The sequence below is a fragment of the Acinonyx jubatus genome, chromosome F2, assembly GCF_027475565.1.
Source record: "Acinonyx jubatus isolate Ajub_Pintada_27869175 chromosome F2, VMU_Ajub_asm_v1.0, whole genome shotgun sequence".
In the NCBI taxonomy this organism is placed as follows: domain Eukaryota; kingdom Metazoa; phylum Chordata; class Mammalia; order Carnivora; family Felidae; genus Acinonyx; species Acinonyx jubatus.
Genome location: NC_069394.1, coordinates 38,898,142 through 38,923,390, shown reverse-complemented (window position 1 = coordinate 38,923,390; position 25,249 = coordinate 38,898,142). Strand labels below are relative to the sequence as shown.

Here is a 25,249-nt window from a genome sequence, read left to right as displayed (position 1 = left end):
TTGTGACTAGAACATCCGGATAAATGTAGTTCTGGGATATTCTCCTGCTCTTGAACTATTGATTAGAGGGATGTGAGCCAGGAGTAGGATTAACTTTGCTCAAAACCCTCTCCCGTTTGAGAGCAGAGGGATGAGTAATTTCCCAGAGAAACCGAGACTGCTACTGGGAGAAAGAGGACAGTAACAACACGTGCTCCCCTCCTTAGGCTACAGCCCCCATTTCATATGGAATATGTTTTACCATCAGAACCTGCATTCCTCTTGACATACTTAAACAATGCTTTTTCGTTTGTAATTTCTTTCATTGTTTTACCATGTGATTTTCTTAGAGTGTTTTTACTGGTAGTTGGAAGCATCTGAACTGACACCTGGGATGAGTAACCCTTTGTGTGTGTCATCCTTTTCATCATCATCCAAGTGTATTTTAGGAACTTAGTCATTCAGCAAATACATACTGAATGCCTCTTTGTACCCCATTCATGGGGTAGTTGGCCATATATCAGATTATAAAGGATTAAAGAGGTCAGAGAAACTGATTTCATTAGCTTTACGACCTGACCTTTCAAATGACCAGCCAGTTCACTTTGAAAGTCCCAGGATGCTTGTGGACTCAAGCCTGATGGGTTCTTTTTGTAGCCTAAGAAATTCTGGTGTGATAAATATTGATTTTTTTTTTGTCTGGTTGGTAATACTGGGTAGTAAAATCGACAGCTTGTGTTTGTAGAATGATAGATAGTTTTTAGTGGGCTTTCACATTTACTCTTATTTAGATCATGAAACAGCCCTGGGGTTCAGATAGGATAGGTGGTGATATGCTCATTTAAGATTGATAGTTTCTTTTTAGGTGTCAGATGCTATGACTTAGTCTATAAGTCTGGGGCAAAATTTGGGCTGATACCCAGTACTTATATAATCCTCATTGCCTAGTGTTTTCCCTACTATACTAGAGTGTAAAAAACTGAAATACTAGGTTACAGAGTTTGGATTTTATTCTGTAGGCAGTGGGGAGGCATTAAAGAATTACGAACAAGGGTGTTAGAATGAAAGCAGCCACCCACCCCGTGTAAGACTCTTTTTTTTTTTGCTCTGTAATGCACTGTATTTATTTTTTTCTTTTTATCCTTGACACCCCTTACCCATTTCTCTAACCTCCTACCCCCTGCCTCTGGCAACCACCACTTGTTCTCTGAGCTTGTTTTTGTTTGTTCTTTAGATTCTACCTGTAAGAGAGATCCTGTGCTGTTGTCTTTCTCAATCTGACTTCTTTCACTTAGGATGATGCCCTTGAGGTCCATTCATGCTTCAATATATGTGTGTGGGTGTGGGTGTGTGTGTGGGTGTGTGTGTGTGTGTAGCCTCAATATATATATCATGCCATTTCTTTATCCATTCATCTGTTGATGGACACTTCGGTTGTTTCCATAGCTTGGCTATTGTAAATAATGCAGCAGTGAACATGGGAGTGCAGATATCTTTTCAAGTTAGTGTTTTTGTTTTTTTTTTTAAGATAAATACTCAGAAGTGGAATTGTTAGATCATATGGTAGTTCTATTTTTAACTTTTTGAGGAACCTCCAGGCTGCTTTCCATAGTACATTCCCACCACCAATGTACAAGTGTTCCCTTTTCCCTATATGCTCATCAATACTTGTTATTTCTTTTCTTTTTGATAATAGCCATTCTAACAGGTGTGAGATGGCATCTCATTGTGGTTTTGGCTTGCATTTCCCTGATGACAAGTGATGTTGAGCAACTTTTCATGTACCTGCTGACTATCTATATGTGTTCTTTGGAAAAATGTCTATTCAGATCTTCCCAGTTTTAAATTGGATTGATTTTTGCCATTAACTTGTAAGAGTTCTTTATGTATGTTGGCTATTAGTCCCTTATCATATATATGATTTGCAAATATTTTCTCCTATTCAGTACGTTGCCTTTTCATTTTGTTGAGGTTTTTCTTTACTGTGCAGAAGCTATTTAGTATGATGTAGTCCCACTTTTTGTTGTTCTCTTTGGTGTCAGATTAAAAAATCATCACTAAGACCTTGTGAAGGAGTTTACTGCCTGTGTTTTTCTCTAGGAGTTTTACGGTTTACATTCAATTCATTACTCCATTTTGAGTTAATTTTTGTGTGTGGTATAAGATTGTGGTCGAGTTTCATTCTTTTGCACTTAGCTCTTCAGTTTTCTGAACACCATTCATTGAAGAAACTTTGTTCCTTACTCTGTATTGTTGGCTCCTTTGTTGTAAATTAATTAACCATGTATACATGGGTTTCTGTTATGTTCCATTGATATATGTGTCTGTTTTTATGCCAATACCATATTGTTTTAATTACTGTAGCTGTATAATACAGTTTGAAATCAGGGAGTATCATGCCTTCAGCTTTGGTCTTCTTATTCAAGATTGCTCTGAATATTGAGGTTTTTTTTGTAGATCCATACAAATTTTAGGATTATTTGTTCTATTTCTTTGAAAAATGACATTTGGAATTTTGATAGAGATTGCATTGAATCTATAGCTTGCTTTGGGTAGTGTGGACATTTTTACAGTATTGATTCTTCCAATCCATGAGTGCAGAATATCTTTCCATTTATTTATGTCTTCAATTTCTTTCATTAATGTCTTAATAATTTTATTTATTTATTTATTTTCTTTCAGTTTTTTTATTATTTTTTTAACGTTTATTTATTTTTGACAGGCAGAGAGAGAGATCATAAGCAGGGGAGGGACAGAGAGAGAGAGGGAGACACAGAATCAGATGCAGGCTCCAGGCTCTGACCTCTCAGCACAGAGCCCAGTATGGGGCTCAAACCCACGAACCGTGAGATCATGACCTGAGCCAAAGTTGGACACTTAACTGACTGAGCCACCTAAATGTCCCTTAATAATTTTAAATATACCGGTCTTTTATCGCCTTGGTTAAACTTATTCCTAGTTTTTATATTCCTTTCGGTGCAGTTATAAATAGGATTGTTTTTTATTTCTATCTCTGATGGCTCATGATTGGTGAATAAAAATGAGACATATTTTTTAAAATTTTTTTATGTTTTTATTTATTTTTGAGACAGAGAAAGTATGAGCTGGGGGAGGGGCAGAGAGAGAGGGAGACAGGAACTGAAGCAGCTGTGCTGATAGCAGAGAGCCTGATGCGGGGCTCAAACTCATGAGCAAGGAGATCATGACCTGAGCTGAAGTCAGACGCCCCGCTGACTGAACCACCCAGGTATGAACCACCCAAAATGCAACATATTTTTGAGTATTGATTTTATATTCTCCAACTTCACTGAATTCCTTTATTCTAACAGTTTTTTGATGGAGTCTTTAGGGTTTTTTATATATGTCATCTGCAAATAGTGACAGTTTTACTTGCTTTTTATTTATTTTTCCTGCCTAATTGTTGTGGCTAGGCCTTCCAATACTGTCTTAAATAAAAGTGGTGAGAATGAGATATCCTTGCTTTGTTCCTGATCAGTGCTTTAGTTTTCCACTGTTGAGTATGTTAGCTGTGGGCTTGTCATATGTGGCCTTTTTTATGTTGAGGTATATTCCTTCTATAACCATTCTGTTGAGAGTTTTTATCATCAGTGGATGTTGAATTTTGTCAATTACTTTTGCTTCATATATTGAGACGATCATATGATTTTTTATCCTTCATTTTTTAATATAAAGTAGCACATTGATTTGTGGATGTTGAACCCTCCTTAACATCCCTGGGATAAAAAAATCTCACTTCATTATGCTGTATGATTCTTTTTAATATATTGTTGAATTTGGTTTGCTAACATTTTCTCGAGGATTTTTGCATCTATGTTCATCAGGAATATTGGTCTGTAATTTGCTTTTCTCATGGTATACTTGTCTGGCTTTGGTATCAGGGCACTGCTGGCCTCATAAAATGAGTTTGTAGGAGTTCTTGCTCTTCTATTTTTTGGAAGAGTTTAAGAAGGATTGGTATTAATTCCTTGAATGTTGGATAGAATTTATCAGTGAAACCATCTGATCGTGGCCTTTTCTTTGTTGGGAGGTTCTTGGTTAAGGATTCAATCTCCTCACTAGCGATCGGCCTGTTCAGATTTTCTGTTTCTTCATGATTTAGTCTTGGTAGGTTGTAGGTTTCTAAGAATTTATTCATTTTTTGGTAAGTTGTCCAATTTGTTGGCAAATAATTGTTCATAGCAGCCTCCTGTGATCCTTTGTATTTATGTGGCATCAGTTTTAACATTTCTTCTTTCATTTCTGATTTGGAGTACCCCCCCCCCCCCCCCCGCCCCGGCCCCCGCGAGTCTAGCTAAAGTCTTGTCACTTTTGTTTATCTTTTCAAAGAACCAGATCTGTTTCATTGATCATTTTTGTTGTCTTTTTAGTGTCTATTTATTTCTGCCCTATATTATTTTCTTCTTTTTACTAACTTTGGGCTTTGTTCCTATTCTAGTTCTTTGAGGTGTAAAGTTAGGTTATTTGAGACTTCTTTCTTGATGTAGGCATTTATCACTGTGAACTTTCCCCTTAGAAGGCTTTTGCTGCATCTCACAAATTTTGGTGTTATAGTTCCATTTGTGTTCATTTTAAGATAAAAAAATTTTTTTTTAATTTCCTCTTTGACTATTTAGTTGGTCAGTAGCATGTTGTTTGATCTCCACGTGTTTGTGAATTTTCCAGGTTTTTTCATATAATCAATTTCTAGTTTCATACTTCGATGGTCAGAAAAGATTCCTGATATGACTTTAATCCTTTTAAATTTGTTAAGACTTATTTTGTGGCCTGATGTATGATCTGTCCTGGAAAATGTTCCATGTGCATTTGAGAAGAATTTGTATTCTGTTGCTTTTGGATGGAATGTTCTGTGTATATCTGTTAGTCCATCTAGTCTAATGTGTTAAGGCCAGTATTTCCTATTGATTTTCTGTCTGGATGATCTATCCATTGATGAAAGTAGGGTATTAAAATCCCTTACCCTTATTGTACTGGTGTCTGTTTTTCTCTTCAGATCTATAAATATTTGCTTTATATATTAGGTATTCCTATGTTAAATGGATAAATACTTACAAATATTATATTTTCTTGTCAGATTTACCACTTTATCATGTACTAACCTTGTCTTTTACTACAGTTTTTATTTCAAAGTCTATTTTATCTGATGTAAGTATAGCTACTCCAGCTTTCTTTAATTATTATTTGTATGGAGTTTCTTTTTCCATCCCTTCACTCTCAGTCTGTGTGTGCCTTTACCATCTAAAGTGAGTTTCTTGGGGCACCTGGGTGGCTCAGTTGTTTAAGCATCTGACTCTTGATCTCGGCTCAGGTCATGATCTTAAGGTTCATGGGAATTGAGCCTCAAGTTGGGTTCTGTGCTGACAATGCAAAGCATGCTTGGAATTCTCTCTCCCCCTCTCTCTCTGCCCCTCCCCTGCTCTCTCTCTCTCTCTCTGTCTCACTCTCTCTCTCAAAATAAATAAACTTAAAAAAAACAAAGTGAGTTTCTTATAGGCAGTATATAGATGGGGCTCATTCAGCCCCTCTGTCTTGATTAGAGAATTGAGTCCACTTGCATTTAAAGTAATTATTGATAGGTATGTATTTATTGCCATTTTTTTAATTGTTCACTGTTTTTGTAGTTTTTCTTTGTTTCTTTTTTCTCTTTCTTTAGAGGTATACATATATTCCTTTCCTTTTATCTATGTGTATTCACTATAGGTTCTTGTTTTGTGGTTACCACAAGGCCTACGTATAACAGCTTTTATATATAACTGTCTATTTTAAGTTGATAACAACTTAAGTTTGATCCCATTCTAAAGCTCAACATTTTTACCCTCTTTGCCATGTTATTTTTTTTTTGATGTCACATTTGACACATATACTCCTCAACTTATTATTGTAATCAAAGGTATTTTTACTATTTTTTCTTAACCTTCATACTAGCTTTATAAATAATTAATCTGTTACCTTTACTATATATTTATCTTTCCAGTGAGATTTATTGTTTCACATGTTTTCTTGTTACTAAGTAGTGCCCTTTCTTTTCCCTTTAACCTTTCTTGTAAGGCTGGTGTAGTGGTGATGAACTCTTTATGTTTTTGCTTGTCTGGAAAGCCCTTTACTTCTCCTTCACTTCTGAGTGAACTCTTTGCTAGTGTTCTTGGTTGGAAGTTTTTTTCTTTCAGCACTCTGAATATATTATGCCACTCCCTTTTGTCCTGCGAGGTTTCTGCTGAAAAATCTGCTGAAAGTCTTGTGGGGGGTTCCCTTGAATGTAACCAAGTGCTTTCCTCTAGTTGCTTTTAATATTCAGTTTTTAAGGAATATTAAAATAGCAGGCCATTTTAGGTGGCTGGAAAACTAGAAAGGATGTGTTACAGTCCTCCAGATATGAGGCATAGAAGATACTGGTTCTTTCTAACACCAGTCTCCCATTGGCTAAGGCTGCGGATAATATGGATGGGAATTTTTAGCAGTTAGTGATATAAGTCTCTCTTGACATCTAGACTTTCCCCATCTGAATTCAGAAATCAAATAGATTTGGGTAGTGAGGGATACTTGACTTTTGAGAGATCTCCACTGAGCCCTTTTGAATTTTTTTTACTTAAAAAAATTTTTTTTTCCATTAGAAGGGGAGAAGGGCAGAGGGAGAGAGAACCTCAGGCAGGTTCCACGCTCAGCATGGAATCAGATGTGGAGCTCGATACCACAACCCTGGTATTATGACCTGAGCCCAAGTCAAAAGAATTGGATGTTCAGCTGACTGAGCCACGTAGGCACTTCCAGTGAGCCCTTTTCAAAAAGCACAGGTACCCTCTGCCCCAACCTAATATAAAGGATCAAAGGTAGCTGTATAAAATTTTGACTGGTAAATTTCAGTGATATTTATTTATTTTTAAAAATTGAAATATGATTAACATACAGTGCTATATTAGTTTCAAGTGTACAGTATAATGATTCAGAAATTCTATACATTTCTGAGTTCTCATCAAGATAATTCCCTTGGGTGCCCCCGCCTACCTCCCCTATGGCAACTGTCAGTTCTCTGTATTCAGTGATATTTAATATGTCTTTTAGCTTGTGGCTTATTATGATAGACATTCATCAGGACGTTTAAAGATAGGCTGGCCATGAAATAAAGATTGGCATCAAACCTGTTTTATTAATATCAACTTCTCTGGGACTCACTTTAAATATATTTAACTTAACTAACAAAATGTCAGGTATTAAAGCAGTCAACACGAGTTTTACACTATGATGTGTATTATGTTTAAACGTAGAATATATTTATTTTGTCAACTTACTTTGAATCTTTGCCATAAAGGAAGAGGCTTCAGTTTTCCCTTCCCTTCCCCTTTGGGTTAGATCCTTTACTGACCGTGAAAGGATGCCAACAGAAATAATATGTGAGCCCTAACAGCATAATTTACTCCTTTCTCCTTCTCTCCCAACTCCCTTGTCCCTTAGTAGAGTTTCTGGAGCCTTAAGAGTTCTTGAGCTATAAACTGGTTAACCCATTTTACTTGAAGAAAAAGAAAACTTAAGTAAAGATCACACTTCTTCAAGTGTTTTAACAAACTTAAAAAAAAATTTTTTTTCGGACTTCAAGCTGTATTACAAAGCTGTAATCATCAAGACAGCATGGTACTGGCACAAGAACAGACACTTATATCAATGGAACAGATTAGAGAACCCAGAAATGGACCCACAAACGTATGGCCAACTAATCTTTGACAAAGCAGGAAGGAACATTCAGTGGAATAAAGACAGTCTCTCTTCAGCAAGTGGTGCTGGGAAAACTGGATAGCGATATGCAGAAAAATGAACCTGGACCACTTTCTTACCCCATACACAAAAATAAACTCAAAATGGGTGAAAGACCTGAATGTAAGACAGGAAGCCATCAAAATCCTTGAAGGGAAAGCAGGTAAAAACCTCTGTGACCTTGGCCGCAGCAACTTCTTAACACGTCTCTGGAGGCAAGGGAAACAAAAGCAAAAACGAACTATTGGGACCTCATCAAAATAAAAAGCTTTTGCACAGCAAAAGAAACAATCAGCAAAACTAAAAGGCAACTGACTAAATGGGAGAAGATACTTGCAAACAACATATCAGATGAAGGGTTAATATGCAAAGTCTATAAAGAACTTATCAAAGTCAACACCCAAAACACAAATAATCCAGTGAAGAAATGGGCAAAAGAAATGAATAGACACTTCTCCAAACAAGACATCCAGATGGCCAACAGACACATGAAAAAAATGCTCAACATCACTCATCATCAGGGAAATACAAAGCAACACCAAAATGAGATACCACCTCACACCTGTCAGAATGGCTAACATTAACAATTCAGGCAACAACCGATATTGGCGAGGATGCAGAGAAAGAGGATCTCTTTTGCACTGCTGGTGGGAATGCAAGCTGGTGCAGCCACTCTGGAAAACAGTATGGAGGTTCCTCAAAAAATTAAAAATAGAACTACCCTACGACCCAGCAATTGCACTACTAGGTTATTTATCCTAGGGATACAGGTGTGGTGTTTCAAAGGGGCACATGCACCCCCATGTTTATAGCAGCACTATCAACAATAGCCAAAGTATGGAAAGAGCCCAAATGTCCATCGATGGATGAATGGATAACGAAGATGAAAAAAAGAATGAAGTCTTTTTTCATTCATTTGATCTTCATTTCAAAAGAAGATCAAAAAAGAATGAAATCTTGCCATTTGCAACTACGTGGATGGAACTAGAGGGTATTATGCTACGCGAAATTAAAGAAAGACAAATATCATATGACTTCACTCATATGAGGACTTTAAGATACAAAACAGATGAACATAAGGGAAGGAAGCAAAAGTAATAAAAAACAGGGAGGGGGACAAAAACATAAGAGACTCTTAAATATGGAGAACAGACAGGGTTGCTGGAGGGGGGATGGGAGGGGGGATGGGCTAAATGGGTAAGGGGCAGTAAGGAATCTACTCCTGGAATCATTGTTGCACTATATGCTAACTAACTTCGATGTAAATTAAGAAAATGAATTAAATGAATATTAAAAAAACCTTTTTTTAATGTTTATTTTTGAGAGAGAGAGAGAGAGAGCACACAAGTGGGAGAGGGGCAGAGAGAGAGGGAGACACAGAATCAGAAGCAGGCTCCAGGCTGCGAGCTATCAGCACAGAGCCCAACTTGGCACTTGAACCCATGAACCGGGATATCGTGACCTGAGCGAAGTCATAAGCTCAATGGACTGAGCCACCCAGGTGCCCCTTTAACAAACTTTTAAAGGTTTAGAGTTGCATCTTTGCAGATGCAGCTTCCAAGGGAAAATTATTTCTCAGGGAAAAATGTTAACACCAAAAAATGCTTAAAAGAAATATAATTTCAAATTATTCGTAAAAGTAAGGTTGAGCTCTTTATTTCATTCATTCATTCATTCATTCATTCATTCATTCACTCACTCACCTTGAGCTGCTAAAATTACATGGCTAGTTGATTCCATGGTGCAAAGATGGTGAAGCAGTGACACTTGGTACGACAGCAGGTACTGACCTACGTGCTAACAGCAGAGGGCTCGCGGGTTGCAAACACAAAGGTGTTACAAGTTGGAAAGAAAGAAGCACTTAGGAGGTCACCTAGGCAAGGCCAGGTGGGATGTCCATTCTTTGTGAGCCCTCAACCTCCCTGGACCAGAGATTGGATCTCGTCAACACCCTAAAGTTGAATGACTGATTCACACCAGCTGATAGTAGATTGACATATAAAACCAGAATGCCAATTTGCTAATATTCATAATAGAATCGTTGATGAGATGAATGCTCCTATCCCTAGGCCTTTGTATCCTTTTTCTGTAGAGGACACTAAATTTTGATTATCGAATGATTTGAGTATTGACTTGCTTTTCATGAAGACAACCTGGTGAGTCCAGCTTCACAGAAGAGGTAACATTCAGGGCTACAAACATCAAGTCTCTAGGCTGGGTCTGGAGGTCTTCTAACTATGCTTAAAGAGAGGGGTTTGCTTTTCGATGGTCCTGTTGAGGTCTGTTTTGATTACCCCAACTTCGATCTAGTGCCGCTGGTCTAGGGGTCTTTTTCTCTTCTTCCTTTTTAAGGTAGCGTTGGATTCTCTGTTATCTGTTCTTTTCTCTTTTGTGTTAAGATGAACTTTAACCTCTGTATTTGTTATGGTGTAAGTAAAGTCTTATAACAGGTGCAAATTGCAGGACTTATGCAAGATAAAGGTTTCATTCTGTCTCATAGAACAGTCCAGGGTGGGTAGCAGACTGTTCCATGAGGTCCCCCAGAGACCTATTCTGCTGGAGTGGCTGTGCTATCCCAAGTATCCCTGCTGGAAGGGAAAAAGGACAAATGGAGGACAAGCAACTTTGTGTTTTAAGGTTGTGACATGGAAATTGCACACACTGCTTTCGTTTATATATCAGTAGCCCCAAATAAGACCTGTGACCCAATCGCCTGGGACACTGGGAGATGTTATCTGTCGCTGGGCATTTATGTATCCAGATAAGTCCATGACTGTGAAAAAGGGGAGAGAAGATTGGGGGACATCTACTAGTCTGACATGACCCCAAAGGGTGGCCCAATTTTTAAGATCCTGTTGCCCAGCGGGCAACCTGTACTACCTGTGGAAGGCTTTAATTTCTAGTCTACAAAGCAGTACTGGGTGATTCTCAAGACTTCATTTTCTCTTTCCAGATTGGAGTTAATAATTCAAAAAATGAATAATTGTAAATAATGATTACGAGTCATAAAAATAGTTATGACTGTGGATAAAAATAAGTGGTATACAATGTGAATGCATTTTTCTCAAGGTGTCCTGCATTAGTGGAGTTTTTATTGGCTGCTTAAGAAATTTTAAAAGGATAAAATGAAAGCCACACGCATAGCACTTTCAGCATGAAAACATACGATCATCTATATAAGATAAAATGCCACTAACTTAGGGATCAGAAAACTGTTCACTGCGCTTATGGTTTAAGGACTTCCCATCTCCAAAGAAAATAGTTGTAGAAAATTGAAGCCTAGAAGGTACCATGATGCTGTCTTCCCTCCCTCCTTTCCTCATCCCTCGTCCTTTAACAGAGTTTTTGTTTTCTTGAGAACTGTGTGTTAGGAAGTGTGCCGGGTGCTGGGGATACAGTGGTGATTCAACATAGACCCAGTCCTTGCCAACATCGAATTGTGGTCTAGTAGAGGCAATAAATATTAATCAGAATTAATATAAGTTAATTAATGATCACACAAAGAAATATTGGTACATAATTGCGCGATCGTGTGGCGCTGCGGTGAGGCATAGACGAGGGCTTGTGGATGGGAGCAGCAGCGTTGGAGAGCCTGACCGTCTTGGTCTTTAACTGCGGAACTTAGTCCACTGACATTAACAATGTTAACATATCTGGATTTATTCCGGTCGCTGTTTCCGTTTCCTTCTCCTTTGCTGCCACCTTTCACGCGGACTGTGTTGCTGCTTACCTGTTTTCCTCTATTCCGCTGTTTTCCCCTGTGTCTGCTATTCTGGAAGTTATACTCCATTTCTGTTATTCTGGTTGTTCACTCAAGAAATGTAACCATGTATACTCATCAAAATTTAGAGTTAATAATATCGTTGCCTTTCTTTTGAACAAGTCCTTGAACTCCAGTCATTTAAAAAAAATTTTAGTGTCTTTTTTTTAATGTTTGTTTATTTTTGAGAGAGAGCACGTGCGTGATCGAGGCCGGGTGCAGGGAGGGAGGGAGACTGAGAATCCCACTGTCAGCACAAAGCCCGTGCTGGGCTCGAACCCACGAACAGTGAGATCATGACTTGAGCTGAAATCAAGAGTTGGACGCTTCACTGAGTGAGCTACCCAGGTGTCCCATTAATGTCTTTTTTAAAAGCTCCTAAACATTGATCTGTAAGTGTTTGCTTAGAATTACTTATATATTTGTGTCTCTCTTTGTGCATTATTCTCCTTTTTTTCTGTAGTCACTATAGTTTTTATTTTAAAAATGGATATTTAATACCCAAACTGTAGATGGTACATGATCATTTGCTTCCACACCTCAGACCTGTTGTGTGGGTTCACTCTTCTGAGTATGTATTTTAAAATTTCCTTTCAGGGTGCCTGGGTGGCTCAGTTGGTTGAGCATCTGACTTCAGCTCAGGTCATGATCTCGCAGTCTGTGGGTTCGAGCCCCGCATCAGGCTCTGTGCTGACAGCTCGGAGCCTGGAGCCTGCTTCGGATTCTGTGTCTCCCTCTCTCCCTGCCCCTCCCCCACTCATGCTTTGTCACTCTCTCTCTTTCTCTCTCTCTCTCTCAAAAATTAAAAAGAAAACATTAAAAATTTCCTTTAGTGAGGTTCTGTTGGTGGCACGCTCTTATCTGCTTTTATTTGAAAATATCTTCATTTGGCTCTCATTCTTCAAAGATACTTCAATCCTAGGTTGACATTGTCTCTTAACACATTGAAACTCTCTTTCACCTACCTTGCCAGTCGGTTGTATTGACATTTATTTGTGATTCACTGGGTCTGCAGTAGGTTTTGCATTTCTATGTTCAAAATAACCTGTGTGTGATACAGAAGCTGCTGTCTGCAGACCACCCTTTTGGTAGCAGTGCTTTAGTGAACTCATGTTTGTGATGTTAAATTCATTTTGTTAGAATCTTGCCCGTGTAGTTGAAACTTTTGCCTATTAGTTTTTATTCTTCAGAAGGTATTGAACAGAACAAGTAACAGTTACGAGTATGGCTATAAGGAACAAACTTTAATAATAGAGAAATGCCATAGAGCTTTTCTGAAAATGTTTTAAAACTTAAGTTAGGAGGGGCGGCTGGGTGGCTCAGTCGGTTGGGTGTCCGACTTTGGCTCAGGTCATGATCTTACAGTTTGTGGGTTCGGGCCCCGCGTCGGGCTCTGTGCTGACAGCTCGGAGCCTGGAGCCTGCTTCGGATTCTGTGTCTCCCCCTCTCTCTGCCTCTCCTCTGCTTATGCTCTGTCTCTGTCTCTCTCTCTCAATAATGAATAAACATTAACAAAATTTTTTTTAATTAAAAAATAAGTTAGTAAATCACAATAGAGACTTTCTTAGATTCTTTTGTTATTTTTACCTGAGCATATTTCTTTGCCTGTTTTTTTTTCCTTACTAGCAGTTTAGAAATTAAATGGGAATTTCTCAGATAATCTTAGTACATATTCTAAAGTATGTAAACAAGAATAGAATCTTAAAGATATTTATGTATTTATGTTAGTAACAGGTAGTTAATAATTTACTAGATAATCTTTTCATTTGTTCACTTTGAGAATATAGGTAGGGATTATGATCTTCAGAGGCTATCTACTTTCAAAGTAATCTGATACTGTTTTATAACTAAAAGTATCAGATATTGATATCACCTTCAAGAATGTTCTCTTGCCTAGATTCATAGTAATGAATATTTATGACATACAGTATAATCTTTCTCCTTTCCATATATAAACAATTCATCATTATTTCTTATCTTAGAGAAGAAAACATTTCTTTAAAAAAAATTTTTTTTAAGGTTTATTTATTTTTGAGAGAGAGAGAGAGAGACAGTGTGAGCAGGCGAGGGGCAGAGAGAGAGGGAGACAAAGAATCTGAAGCAGGCTTCAGGCTCTGAGCTGTCAGCACAGAGCCTGACACGGGACTTGAACTCATGAACCACAAGATCATGGCATGAGCCAAAGTCAGATGCTTCAGCTGACTGAGCCACCCAGGTGCCCCAAGAAAACATTTATTATCTAAGAGATAGTTAGGTTATGTCATTGCATTTGATTTTAATTTGACAAGACTGTTTAAAAATTAGCTTTCAGGTTATACTTTCACAGCTTCTGTTCTAGATTTCCAAGCTGTGTTTCAATTGTGAAGGTATATGTTTTTTGTCTTTAATTTCTTTAAAAAAATTTTTTTAATTTGTTTATTTTTGAGAGAGAGAGAGCAAGTGACAAAGCATGAGTGGGGGAGGGGCAGAGAGAGAGGGAGACACAGAATCTGAAGCAGGGTCCAAGCTCTGAGCTGTCAGCACAGAGTCCGACACAGGGCTCGAACTCACAAACTGTAAGATCATGACCTGAGCCGAAGTCAGACACTTAACCGACTGAGCCACCCAGGTGCCCTTGTCTTTAATTTCTGATACTTGGTTTTGTTTGGGGATGTTTTGAATGTATTGCTCTTTTGTTAGAAAATTTTAACGATAAAGGAAAATATAACAACACTGTTCTTGAACTGGATACGAAATTTGTATTCTAGTGGTTAAATCTGTTATTGACTCTTTTATTAGTAAAGATATTCTGTTTCATGAGTTTCACTTCTGCCTGATGAATAGCTACAGGAACAAAGTATTCTTACATATATTAAAACTAAACAGAGTAAAATAATATAATCACTTCAAACTGTCTTTCAAAGCATATCTTATGGTAATCCTCCTTGTTTGAATAGGATGGCTGCAGGTAGGGACTAATAGACCTAATGAAGAGAGCAGCGTATCAGAACGCAAAAAGACCATGCTTGCTGTATAAAAATGTTAATTTAGCCATTTTTGCACTTTATATTTTCTCTGGTCTTTTCCAAACGCCAGTCTTCTAACCCTGTAGCATGTGATACTTTTCTTACGCCTGGAGTTTAGATCTCCATAGCCCATTCTAAACTAGGCTGCGGGCTAGGCCTGTCTTTTCACGTTCAGAGACCCAGAATATTCGTTAAGACATAAAAGGGAACATGCTTGTCCTCCCCATCCACACCCCTCACTTTCAACTCTCCCAGAGGCTCTTTGGACAGCATTCCCCTAGCTGGCTTCCTCTAGGCGACCATCCTCTGCCACTGTCCAGACAGCTTTCTCATTAATTACATGGGCTGTATATTTGTGAGAGCATATAACGGTGCCTCAGCCTGAGGGTGAAAATCAGAACCCAGCCAAGTCCATTGGGAGAAATGGGAATGCTTCTGCTGGGGTGGCAGATCGGCTTCATTTTGCTTGCTCCAGTCACAGTGAGAGTGGCTATCTGGAACACTCCCTTGAAAAGAATTCGGAGCAAGTGCTAGGGGATTGGTTAGCAGAGTTCGTGGGATCTGTGAACTGGGTGTGGTAGCTTCTTGAGAGGAACCTGTTGACTAGAAAGAGCATGTGTGGCATTTGAAAAAAATGTTTATTTATTTATTTTGAGAGAGAGAGAGAGAGTGCATGGGGAGGGGCAGAGAGAGAGAGGAGAGAGAAAGAGAGAGAGAGAGAGGGAGGGAGGCAGGGAGGGAGAGAATCCATCCCAAGCAGGCTCCACGCTGTCAATGCAGAGCCTGATGTGGGGCTCAGTTCCGTGGGATCATGACCTGAGCTGAAACCAGGAGTCAGATGCTCAACCAACTGAGCCACCCAGGCGCCCCAAAAAGAGCATATATGACATTTGTGATCAAAGGATCAGTGATTGAGTCTCAGCTGAGCACTACGTGACCTTGTGTGGGGTTTCCTGTGCAGTCTGAGTGTGCTCATTTGCAGAATGCAATAATAGTCACACTTCACAGGGGAGGCAAGACTGCTCCAGTGGTATAAAATGGGACTGGTGGTGGTGGTTTCTTGAGGAGGACAGGTTAACGTGACGGCACTGTGGGCTACAAGGTGAATCAGGAGGGTCTCACTGAATTTGGGGAAAACATTTCTACATTTGAAAAATTTGCCTATTGAAACGTGGCACTCATGAAAGGTACAACTTTGATTTCACTGCTGAGCCTTTTTCCCTCACTGTGTGTAACCTGGACGTAGTCCCTTGGTTTATAGCTTCGGGGGTTTAAAACATTAGCCTAGAATATTAATTCAACACAAAGGGCCGAGAAGAGTGGCTCATTTTTATGTGTTTGTTTCCTGGGACTGTCTGTTAATACTTAATTCTTAGTCATTGAGTCTGATACCCTAAAGTTATTTGTGCTGTAATCTTTTGTCTCTCAAGATTTCCAGAAGTCTGTCACTCTCTGTGGTGTTAACAGTGTCATCTCCCTGCAAAGTCTTTCAGCTTGTCCCTGAACCACTAGTACGGCAGAATTCTTTTTCACTCTGAACGAACATCCGGTTTGTTTGACTGTCTTCCCCACTCGACAATAAGCTACCTTGTGGTGTTTGCTGTAATATGGATGTGATGCTTAGCATAGTGCTTGGCATATGTTTGTTGCCTCATGGGTAATTTCTGAACTTCTGAACAATTGAATGAATTGCTTAATGAATGTTCTAGCATTCTGCATTTTACTTGGCTGTTGACGTGTTTGCCCCACTGAAATACTAATCTTTGGGGCTAGGACCGCGTGTTATTTGTCGTTGTATAACCCAGTTTCAAGAAGAATGTTGGGAACATAGTAGGTGAACTGATTTACAAAATTTCTTAGGCAAATAGGATTTTACAATAAATCCAGTTTTTTTCCCAAAATATATTTACCACAATTGTTTGAATTGAAATAGCAAATGTCAGAAACGTATTTCAATATCAGAACAGGACCATCTAGACAGGGGCTTATTTGAATTGAATAAGGAAGCACATTTGGATCAGAGTTCTAAAATTTGATTTAAAAATATTTCAAGTAAAAAGTTCAAACTTTCATTTCATTTTGATTTGCCCATTGATATTGGACCCAAGTGAAAGGCACAGCTGCCATTATTAGCTTAAATTTTTTTTTTCAAATGTGGGAATATAAAAGTTAGCCATCTAAAGGCACCTGGTTGGCTCAGTTGGTAGAGCATGTGATATTTGATCTCGGAGTCCTGAGTTTGAGCCCCGCATTGGGCATAGAGATTGCTTAAAAAAAAAAAAAAGTTGAAAAAAATTAGCCAACCATGTGAAAACCACATATCTGATTATAATTTATATTTATTTTTTAAATTATTTTTAACCATTTTTACTGTGAATATTGCACACATATGGGAAATGCACAAAATATAAACAGCTCGGTTATTACCGAACAAGCAGTCATGTGTCTACCTACCACTCGAGTCTGACTATTCTCTTAAAGGTTGCCCTAGAGATTACAACATAACATCCTGGACTCTTTAAAATCTCCCATTAACTGGTACTTTCATTCTTTTCCTGGGCAATGCAAGGATTTAAGATCAGTTCAGTTCCAGTGATCTGCTCTTGACTTACATGGTATTGTCTATTTTGAATCTATTTATATTTTGCAGTCATTATTATTGTTATTAGGTTATCGATATTCACAGTTGCCAACATAATTATCATTTCTGTTATTCTTCTTTCTTTGTACCTCTTCAGCCTTTTATCTGGCATCATTTTTCTTTTGCCCAAAGAATACCCTTCAGTGCTTCTTTACTGCTGAGCTGCTGGTGATAAATTCCCTCCGTTTTGTCCAAGAGCCTCTTTGTTTCATTTTTATTCTTGAAGGATTTTTTTTCTTGATATAAAACTGTAGGTTGGCATTTCTTCCCCAGCATTTTGAAGTTGGAACTCCATTGTCTTCTGCTTTTTTTTTTTTTTAATTAAAACCACCCATCTGAACGTTTTTTCTGTCTTAGCAACTCATTAATTTTCTTGCACTTTGTCTAATGGATGAGACTCATCCACTGTGTTCTTGATTTGGCTACTGTAGTTTCTCACTCTAGAGCTTCTGTATTCTTTTCAACTCTGTCATATGCTTCTTTTTATATCAGTTCCCTGCCAAAATTCTCCTTGTGTTTCTTCTTTATCTCCTTGATTTTCATAAGCATAGTCACTTTTATTTATTTATTTATTTATTTATTTATTTATTTATTTATTAAAAAGATACTTTTATTTTTTTGATTTTTTAAAAAAGTTTATTTATTTTGAGAGACAAAGTGAGCACGAGCTGGGGAGGGGCAGAAAGAGAGGGAGAGAGAGAGAACTCCAAGCAGGCTCTGCACAGTGAGTGCAGAGCCTGATGCAGGGCTTGAACTCATGAACCATGAGATCATGACTTGAGCCTGAGTCAATTGGACACTTAACCGACTGAGCCACCCAGGCACCCCTAGCATAGTTCACTTTATTTAAAACAAATTTTTTTTTTAATGTTTATTTCTTTTTGAGAGACAGACACACAGAGCACAAGCAGGGGAGGGGCAGAGGGAGAGAGAGACAGAATCTGAAGCGGGCTCCAGGCTCTGAGCTGTCAGCACAGAGCCCCATGCGGGGCTCAAACCCACAAACTGTGAGATCATGACCTGAGCTGAGGTTGGATGCTTAACCAGCTGAGCCACCCAGGTGTCTCATCATAGTTCACTTTAAAGCACATGCTCATTAACTTATATATCAAGAGTACTTATGTTTCTGTTGTCTGTTGTTTGTTTGTTTTAGTAAAACAAGTGGGTATTTTATTGGATTTTCTGGTTTCTATTCTGAGAGTTTTGTCTTTCCTGTTCGCTGTATTTTGAACATTGCATTTGAAAAATTAAAAAAATAATTCAAGGCATAGGATGATCTCTTTCTCCTCCAGGATTTTAATAGCTTTTATTAGGGGTCTAGCAACTGGGGATTGCTTTTATCCAGTTTCAAGACTCAGATGCTGCAAAGCTGGGCTGTGTCCCTCTAAAGGCTGGTCTTCTTCCGGTGTACCTTCCTCCAGTGGTGACCCTGAAGGGTCTTAGGGCAAAGCCCTGGGGGATCTGCCCCCACCCCCACCCCCACCCGGCAGCCTCTTGATGCCCTGGCCCAGCAAGGCTGTCAGGGGTGCTGCTTAGGCTCTTAGCTCTTATCCGTCTTTTCCAGAATCGACAAATGCCCCTGGGGTATTTCTGCCTTTTCCTGGATTTTGGACCAGTAATTCTCATTGCCTCATTAGCTGCCACACCTTCTCACATACGTGGGTATTTTGTTCAGATTTCCTAGTTGTCCTCAGAGGGACATTGGTTTGTATTACCTGGTTCACCATTATTGGAAGTGGCAGATTCCTTATTTATTGTTATTTCACTATGACATTTCTCCCCCGAAATACCTATTTCCAAGATTTGACTTGAATGCCCAGCCAGATTTACTTGTCATTGGTCAGTTTCTTTCGTTAACTGTTTTTTAGAGAAGCAAGTTCAATAATAATATTTTGTAACATAGTTTATATTAAAAATATTTTTGAAGTTTTAAATAATTGTCTCTAACTCTAAAAGCAGTATATGCTGATGTTAGACACTCTGGAAGATATGAAAAAAAGTAGAATGAAAATTAAAGGTACACGTCATCTACCTGGTTTGTATGTAAGTAACATTGTACACTTTCGCGTTCTTGGTCTGTGATTTATACTTGTGAACATATCACACATATAAATAATAGAATTGGAATCATATAACATTTTTATACTGTAGTTTTCATTTAACATACTATGAACATTTTTTATTGTTAACTTTTTTCAAAATATGGGTTTTTATCCTTAGGATTCTGTTATTTTGTAGTAATATTATTAAGCCCTTCTCCTATTTCTTTTTTTTATTTTTTTAATGTTTCTTTATTTTTGAAAGAGACAGAAAGAGACAGAGAGAGACAGAGTGCAAGCAGGGGAGGAGCAGAGAGAGGGAGGCACAGAATCCAAAGCAGGCTCCAGGCCCCGAGCTGTCAGCATGGAGCCCGATGCAGGGCTTGACCTCACGAATCATGAGATCGTGACCTGAGCTGAAGTTGGACGCTTGACCCACGGAGCCACATAGGTGCCCTACCCTTCTCCTACTTCTGTTTCAGGTTTTCATTATAGATAAATCTGCACAACAGTCATTTTTGGACACCACTTTTGTGCAAATTTTTTAAAAAATTTTTTTACATTTATTTATTTTTGAGAGACAGAGAGAGACAGAGCACAAGTAGGGGAGGGGCAGAGAGAGAGGGAGACACAGAATCCGAAGCAGGCTCCAGGCTCCGAGCTGTCAGCACAGAGCCTGACGTGGGGCTCGAACCCATGAGCCATGAGATCATGACCTGAGCCGAAGTCGGTCGCTCAACTGACGGAGCCACCCAAGCGCCCCTTTTTGTGCAAATTTTTGGCGGTTATGTAATTATTATTACCTCAGTGGGCTGGGGTGTTATTAAGGTGCTTTTATCGATGTTTTTAAAAAATGAGCTGATAATTACATTTAACATTTTCAGTGATTCAAACTACAGATATCACTGTTCACTTAGGATCTGAAAAATGATTTAAGGGTAGAAGCACTTTGGATCCCTGGAGAATATACAAGGGCCTGACTACTTAAGTAATTGGACAGAAGTTGAATTTATTTACATATGGAAGTAATCATTGTCAAGAACAAGGAAAAAATGTGTGATACCCCAGGAACACTTTGTCAGTAGAATGGGAACAATTTGTATATGACCTACCAAAACAGACGAAGTCCAAAGGAGGTGAGCATTAGCTGAACAAGATCACAAATATGCCCACTCTTTCTTTTACATTTAGCTCAGCTGTGGTCATTGCATCATCTGCTCCTGGAAAGTCCTATCATCTTCTTGGTTCTCATTTCTGGTGACATTTCATTCTTGGTCAGAACTGACGATTGGATAACTTCCATTTTCTCTCTTAGAGGAAGTCCTTCTTATCAGGTGTTCTTAGGGCTTTGACTTAATTCGGCCTTTTCCAGCTGATTCTGTGTAGTAACTACCCCCGGCCCCTTTGCACAGACCTTGGTCCTCACGGATCACCCTGTCACCCTACTCTATTCGCTATATATACCACCCAGGGCATGCCACATTCCTGTCGGCAGTTGAGGTTTTAGGACACAGTAAATATGTGTCATCACACGTTTTTGTTATGAAAATTTCACCACGTGATGAAAAGAACACAATGGTGACTGGTCATAATGACCTTCCCATCACATTTTTGTTTTATCTGTGTCCTTTCTCCCTGGACTGTCTCGTGAAGAACTAGGGCAGCTGGCAGGGCATTTGGCCCCAGGACTGTGGTCTGTGGCTGGGGAACAGAGAGAAGAGCCACAGGGCTGGCGGTACAGAGGAGACGATGACAGTGTGCAGAGAGCCGTAGGCACAGCCAGGAATCAGACCCAGGGCCTGCTGTGGAGCAAGAAGAACACCGAACCAGGAGCCAGAACTCAGCTGTCAGGAATGACATGAGCTGGAGCGAGCAGGAGCACCAATAAGACTAGGCATCAGGCGGTCAGAACAAAACTGAGGGCAGGCCTGAACACCAAAGGTAGAATAAAAAGAGAGGGGCAGATGGACAAGCTAACGTGATTCTTTGGACATCCTGGAAATTCTTTCCAGTTCAGTGTCTCTAAAATCAGCCTCATCTTAGTCCCTCTGTGATCTCCCCTCTTATTTCTGATAATAACAAGGTACATCCCGTCACCCAGCCTTGAAATCTCCAATCTGGTTTGCATCCCTTTGTCTTTGCATTTAGTCACTTCCTGTCTCTAGTGATGCTGCCTCCACATGGCAAGGCCTTGGGGTTCCAACCATGGCTCTTCCATTCTAGGACCTGAGGAAAGGTCCCATAACCTCTGAAAGTAACGTGTAAGACCAGAGTCTCAGCGCTGTCTTGAGAATTAGAGGGAAGTGGAGAAAACCTTGGTTACTCCTCAGCAGACCTTTGCACTGCTGTCCAGATCCAGGGCCTGCCTCCTGCCTAGCCTCCCTGCCTCTTCCAGCTTGATCTTCCTAATGACATGGCTCTAATCGTGTCTCATCCCAGCTTATGAGCTATTCATTAGCTATTAGCTTGAAGCCCCAGCTTCCTGTCCTGCCCCTGAGGACTCTTCACCATCCGGCCCCAACCTGCATTTCTCTTCTCATTCCCTTACATTTACCCTTCGTGTGCTGTGTTCAGTCACATCTAACTACTTGCTATATTCAGTACAGGCCCCATCCCAGTGGCCCTACTCAGACTTGAACGTGTTCTTTTCCACACCGCTCAGTTTCCAAAATCTTCCCATCTTTCCAGCCCCTGTCCAAGTGTTCGCATCTCTGCTGCACCTCCCCATGACCTCAGTCTCAGCCTCAAGTTTCAGTAATACCTTTCTCTGAACTTCCATTAGTCTTGCTCTGAACTCTTGGCATGCTTACTGCTGTATGCTTTGTGTTATTTCGGCACATGACTTACTTAGCCTTGTATTCGGAGTCCTGGAGAATTCTTGCTAAGCACTTAGCACAGTGCCTATCTGTTGCTGCAGTTAGTAAATGTATTGTGATAAGTAAACTAGGCACGGGGATAATAACAAGCTGATTAAGAGCTGACAGTTGTTTTCTCCACTGAGTATTCTTAGCTCCCTTGGCAAGCATCAGTTGACCATATATGCATGAGTCTTTTCTGGGCTCTCAATTCTGTTCCATTGGTCCATGTGTCTGTTTTATGCCAGTGCTGCACTGTTTTGATTAGTATAAATTTTGTAATAAAATCTGAAATCAGAAAAAAAAAAACAAACCCAGAGCATTGACAGATGCGTCGGAACTATAAGGACAGGGAAGCAACGGCGTAGCACTGGTTCAGATCTGGCAGCCAGGCAACGTTCCATGCCAGCCAGGAGCTTTTATGTGGGTCCCATGGAGGTGCGAAGAGGTAAGTGAACTAACGTGAGTGGCCATTGTATGCCAGTCACCCTTCTAGATGTTTTACATGATTTACTCATTTGAACCCCAGCCAGGTCACTGTCTTCCCTTTCTTGATATTCTTCATGGGCTTCTTGTTATGCTTAGAATAAAATCCAAACTCTCTTAACACAAGCCCTATGGAATCTCTAAACGTGGCCTGCATTACCTTAACCACACACTGCACTGCTTCTCACTCTGCCATCATCTGTTCTTACCCTCCCTACTCTACCATTAGGTTAAAGCTTTGCCCATGAATCTCAGAGTTCCCTTTTCAACCTTAAAACCGACCCATTGCGGTAACAGTGACTATGCTGTCTTCGTGTGGTGCTTTGCTTTTTCAAACTACATTCTTAGGTTGTTTCATCTGATCTTACTTCAGCCCATAATCTTTGGGCTGCCTTTTTCAAAGACAAGAGTATAGAGGGAATGAAATGCCAGGAAAACTTGACAGTTTATCAAAGAACATCCTTGCCAAACATCACATGCCAGTTGTGGGACTAACTCATACCTTCCTTTAAGCTTTAGATGTGTTCTGAAAAGCTTTGTTCAAATAGAGTTTGGCTAAACACATTCTCCTTAAAATGTGCTAAGAAGTTTCTGGGATCTTTGAAGAGAAATAAGTGGTTCTAATAACCACTGTGGGGAGGATAATTGGATAGCAATAGGACTGAGAGTGACTTTTCACTATATACCTTTTGGTGCCTTAAAAATTTTTTTAACCATGTGCTTGTCAAAAAACAATCAGACCATATGAGATGATTTGGAACAAAGAGGAAGAAAAAGAATTATTCCAAATCCTACAATAATCCTAAAACAACCACCTTGGGATTGCCATTGAAAAATGAATTCTGGGGGCACCTGGGTGGCTCAGTAGGTTAAGTATCCAACTTCGGCTCAGGTCATGATCTCATGGTTCACAGGTTTGAGCCCCGTGTCGGGCTCTGTGCTGGCAGCTTAGAGACTGGAGCCTACTTCGTGGATTCAGTCTCCCTCTCTCTCAGCCCCTCCCTTGCTCATACTCTGTCTCTCATAAATAAATAAAAATAAGTAAGGAAACTAAGGAAGGAAGGAAGGAAGGAAGGAAGGAAGGAAGGAAGGAAGGAAGGAAGGAAGGAAAAGGAAGGAAGGAGGAAGAAGGAAGAAGGAAGAAGGAAGAAGGAAGGAGGAAGGAAGGAAGAAAAATGGATTCTGGAGTGGATGTTTTATAGAGCAGATAACCTAACCCTCCCTTTGAACCTCTTCTGTAAATAGGTATTCCAAATACGACTTTTATAGTAGGATATGCTTTTATTTACTGTTGTTAGTAAAAGAATTTCCTTTATGTAATCTTCATGGTTGTTCATTTTATTCCATCCCCATTTGGACAAGAGTAATACACACAAAAAGGAGATAACAACCCAGTCTCATCTCAAGCCTCACCCAAGCTCTTAGCACACCTGCCCCTCTAGCCCCACCACAGTTGGTACACGTGTGTCGCATGCAGCAAGGATGGCCAGGAAGAATAAAGGAAATGCAGATGTACAAGTAGAATGGTCAGAATTTCCCAGTTGGTCAGATGTGGGGGTAAGGTAGATGGTAAGCTCAAAGATAATCAGGTTTCAAATATAAACAGGAGGCTAAGAGATTCCATTTTGGAATTAAAATTCCTGGATTCAGGTCTCATTTCTGCAGGTTGTTAGCTGCCTGATCTTCAGTAATGTTCTTAACTCACAGGCCTTGGTTTTCTCATCGATAACATGGGGATAATTTAGCGCCTATTTCACTAGGGTTATTGGACAGCTTAAGAGAGAGACTCCACATAAAGAAGTTAGCATAGTGCCTGAATGTTTTCCCCTTTAATTATTAATGGTGATGCTGTTTTTAAAGATAGAGAACATAAAAAGAGGAGCAGAGATGGGAGATGGTGATTTCCATTTAGACAAGCTAAGTTTGGAGTACCTGAGGGCTATGTATTCTGCAGCGTCCAGAAGGCAGAGATATGGGCCTGGGGTGGAAAGGGACTCACCTGAGCTACAACAGGAGGAACCATCATGCCTCTGCCACTGTGACTGCATTCATTCTCTCTGTTCCCTACATGGTCTCAAAGCTCAGATCGTCTGACCCTGTGAAAATGTTTGATCGCCTAGAAAGACCTGTGGTTGCTTATCACGGTGCACTTGGCTAACTGGAGAGTTTGTGTTTTTCCAACCCCGGGCATCAGGGCTGCTGTGTATGATTGTGTGTGTTGCTCACTGTTCTAGGATGCCAGCCCCAAGGTGGGCAAGGGGTGAAATCTGGCCGTTTGCTACGCCCAAGCCATGAGCCCTTGGCTATGGACAGGTGGTGCTTCTGGCTTGGGAATGTTAGCCTGCTCCCGCAGGGGGGCTGCCTGTTGTTTGTTCCAATATTGTGAGCCTCTGTTGAAATTGAATTCCATATGGTCAGTTTAAGTTCCTATTATAAGGACCATATCCTTGGGGCACTTAAATTTTTTTCTTTCTTATTGCAGATTATCAACGCTGTGGTACTGCTGATTCTGTTGAGCGCCCTGGCTGACCCAGACCAGTATCACTTTTCAAGTTCTGAGCTAGGAGGTGACTTTGAGTTCATGGATGATGCCAGTAAGTACATCGGATAGCAGTTGTAGATATTTTGGTACTTTCAAGGGCAGGGAATCCTGCTTCCAGTTCTTCCTGTTAAATTACAAATATTGATTCATGGGCCATTTGAACTGATACTTCACTTTC

General features: G+C 39.8%; 1 protein-coding gene across 1 annotated transcript in view; it reads left to right on the top strand.

Moving 5' to 3' along the window:
- Positions 1–25,249, top strand: part of LAPTM4B (lysosomal protein transmembrane 4 beta) — a 76,689-nt gene that overhangs the window by 5,697 nt on the left and 45,743 nt on the right. The window contains exon 2 of the mRNA XM_027064164.2: positions 25,012–25,123. Coding sequence (XP_026919965.2) covers positions 25,012–25,123 — 112 coding nt within the window. The remainder of the gene's footprint in view (positions 1–25,011; positions 25,124–25,249) is intronic.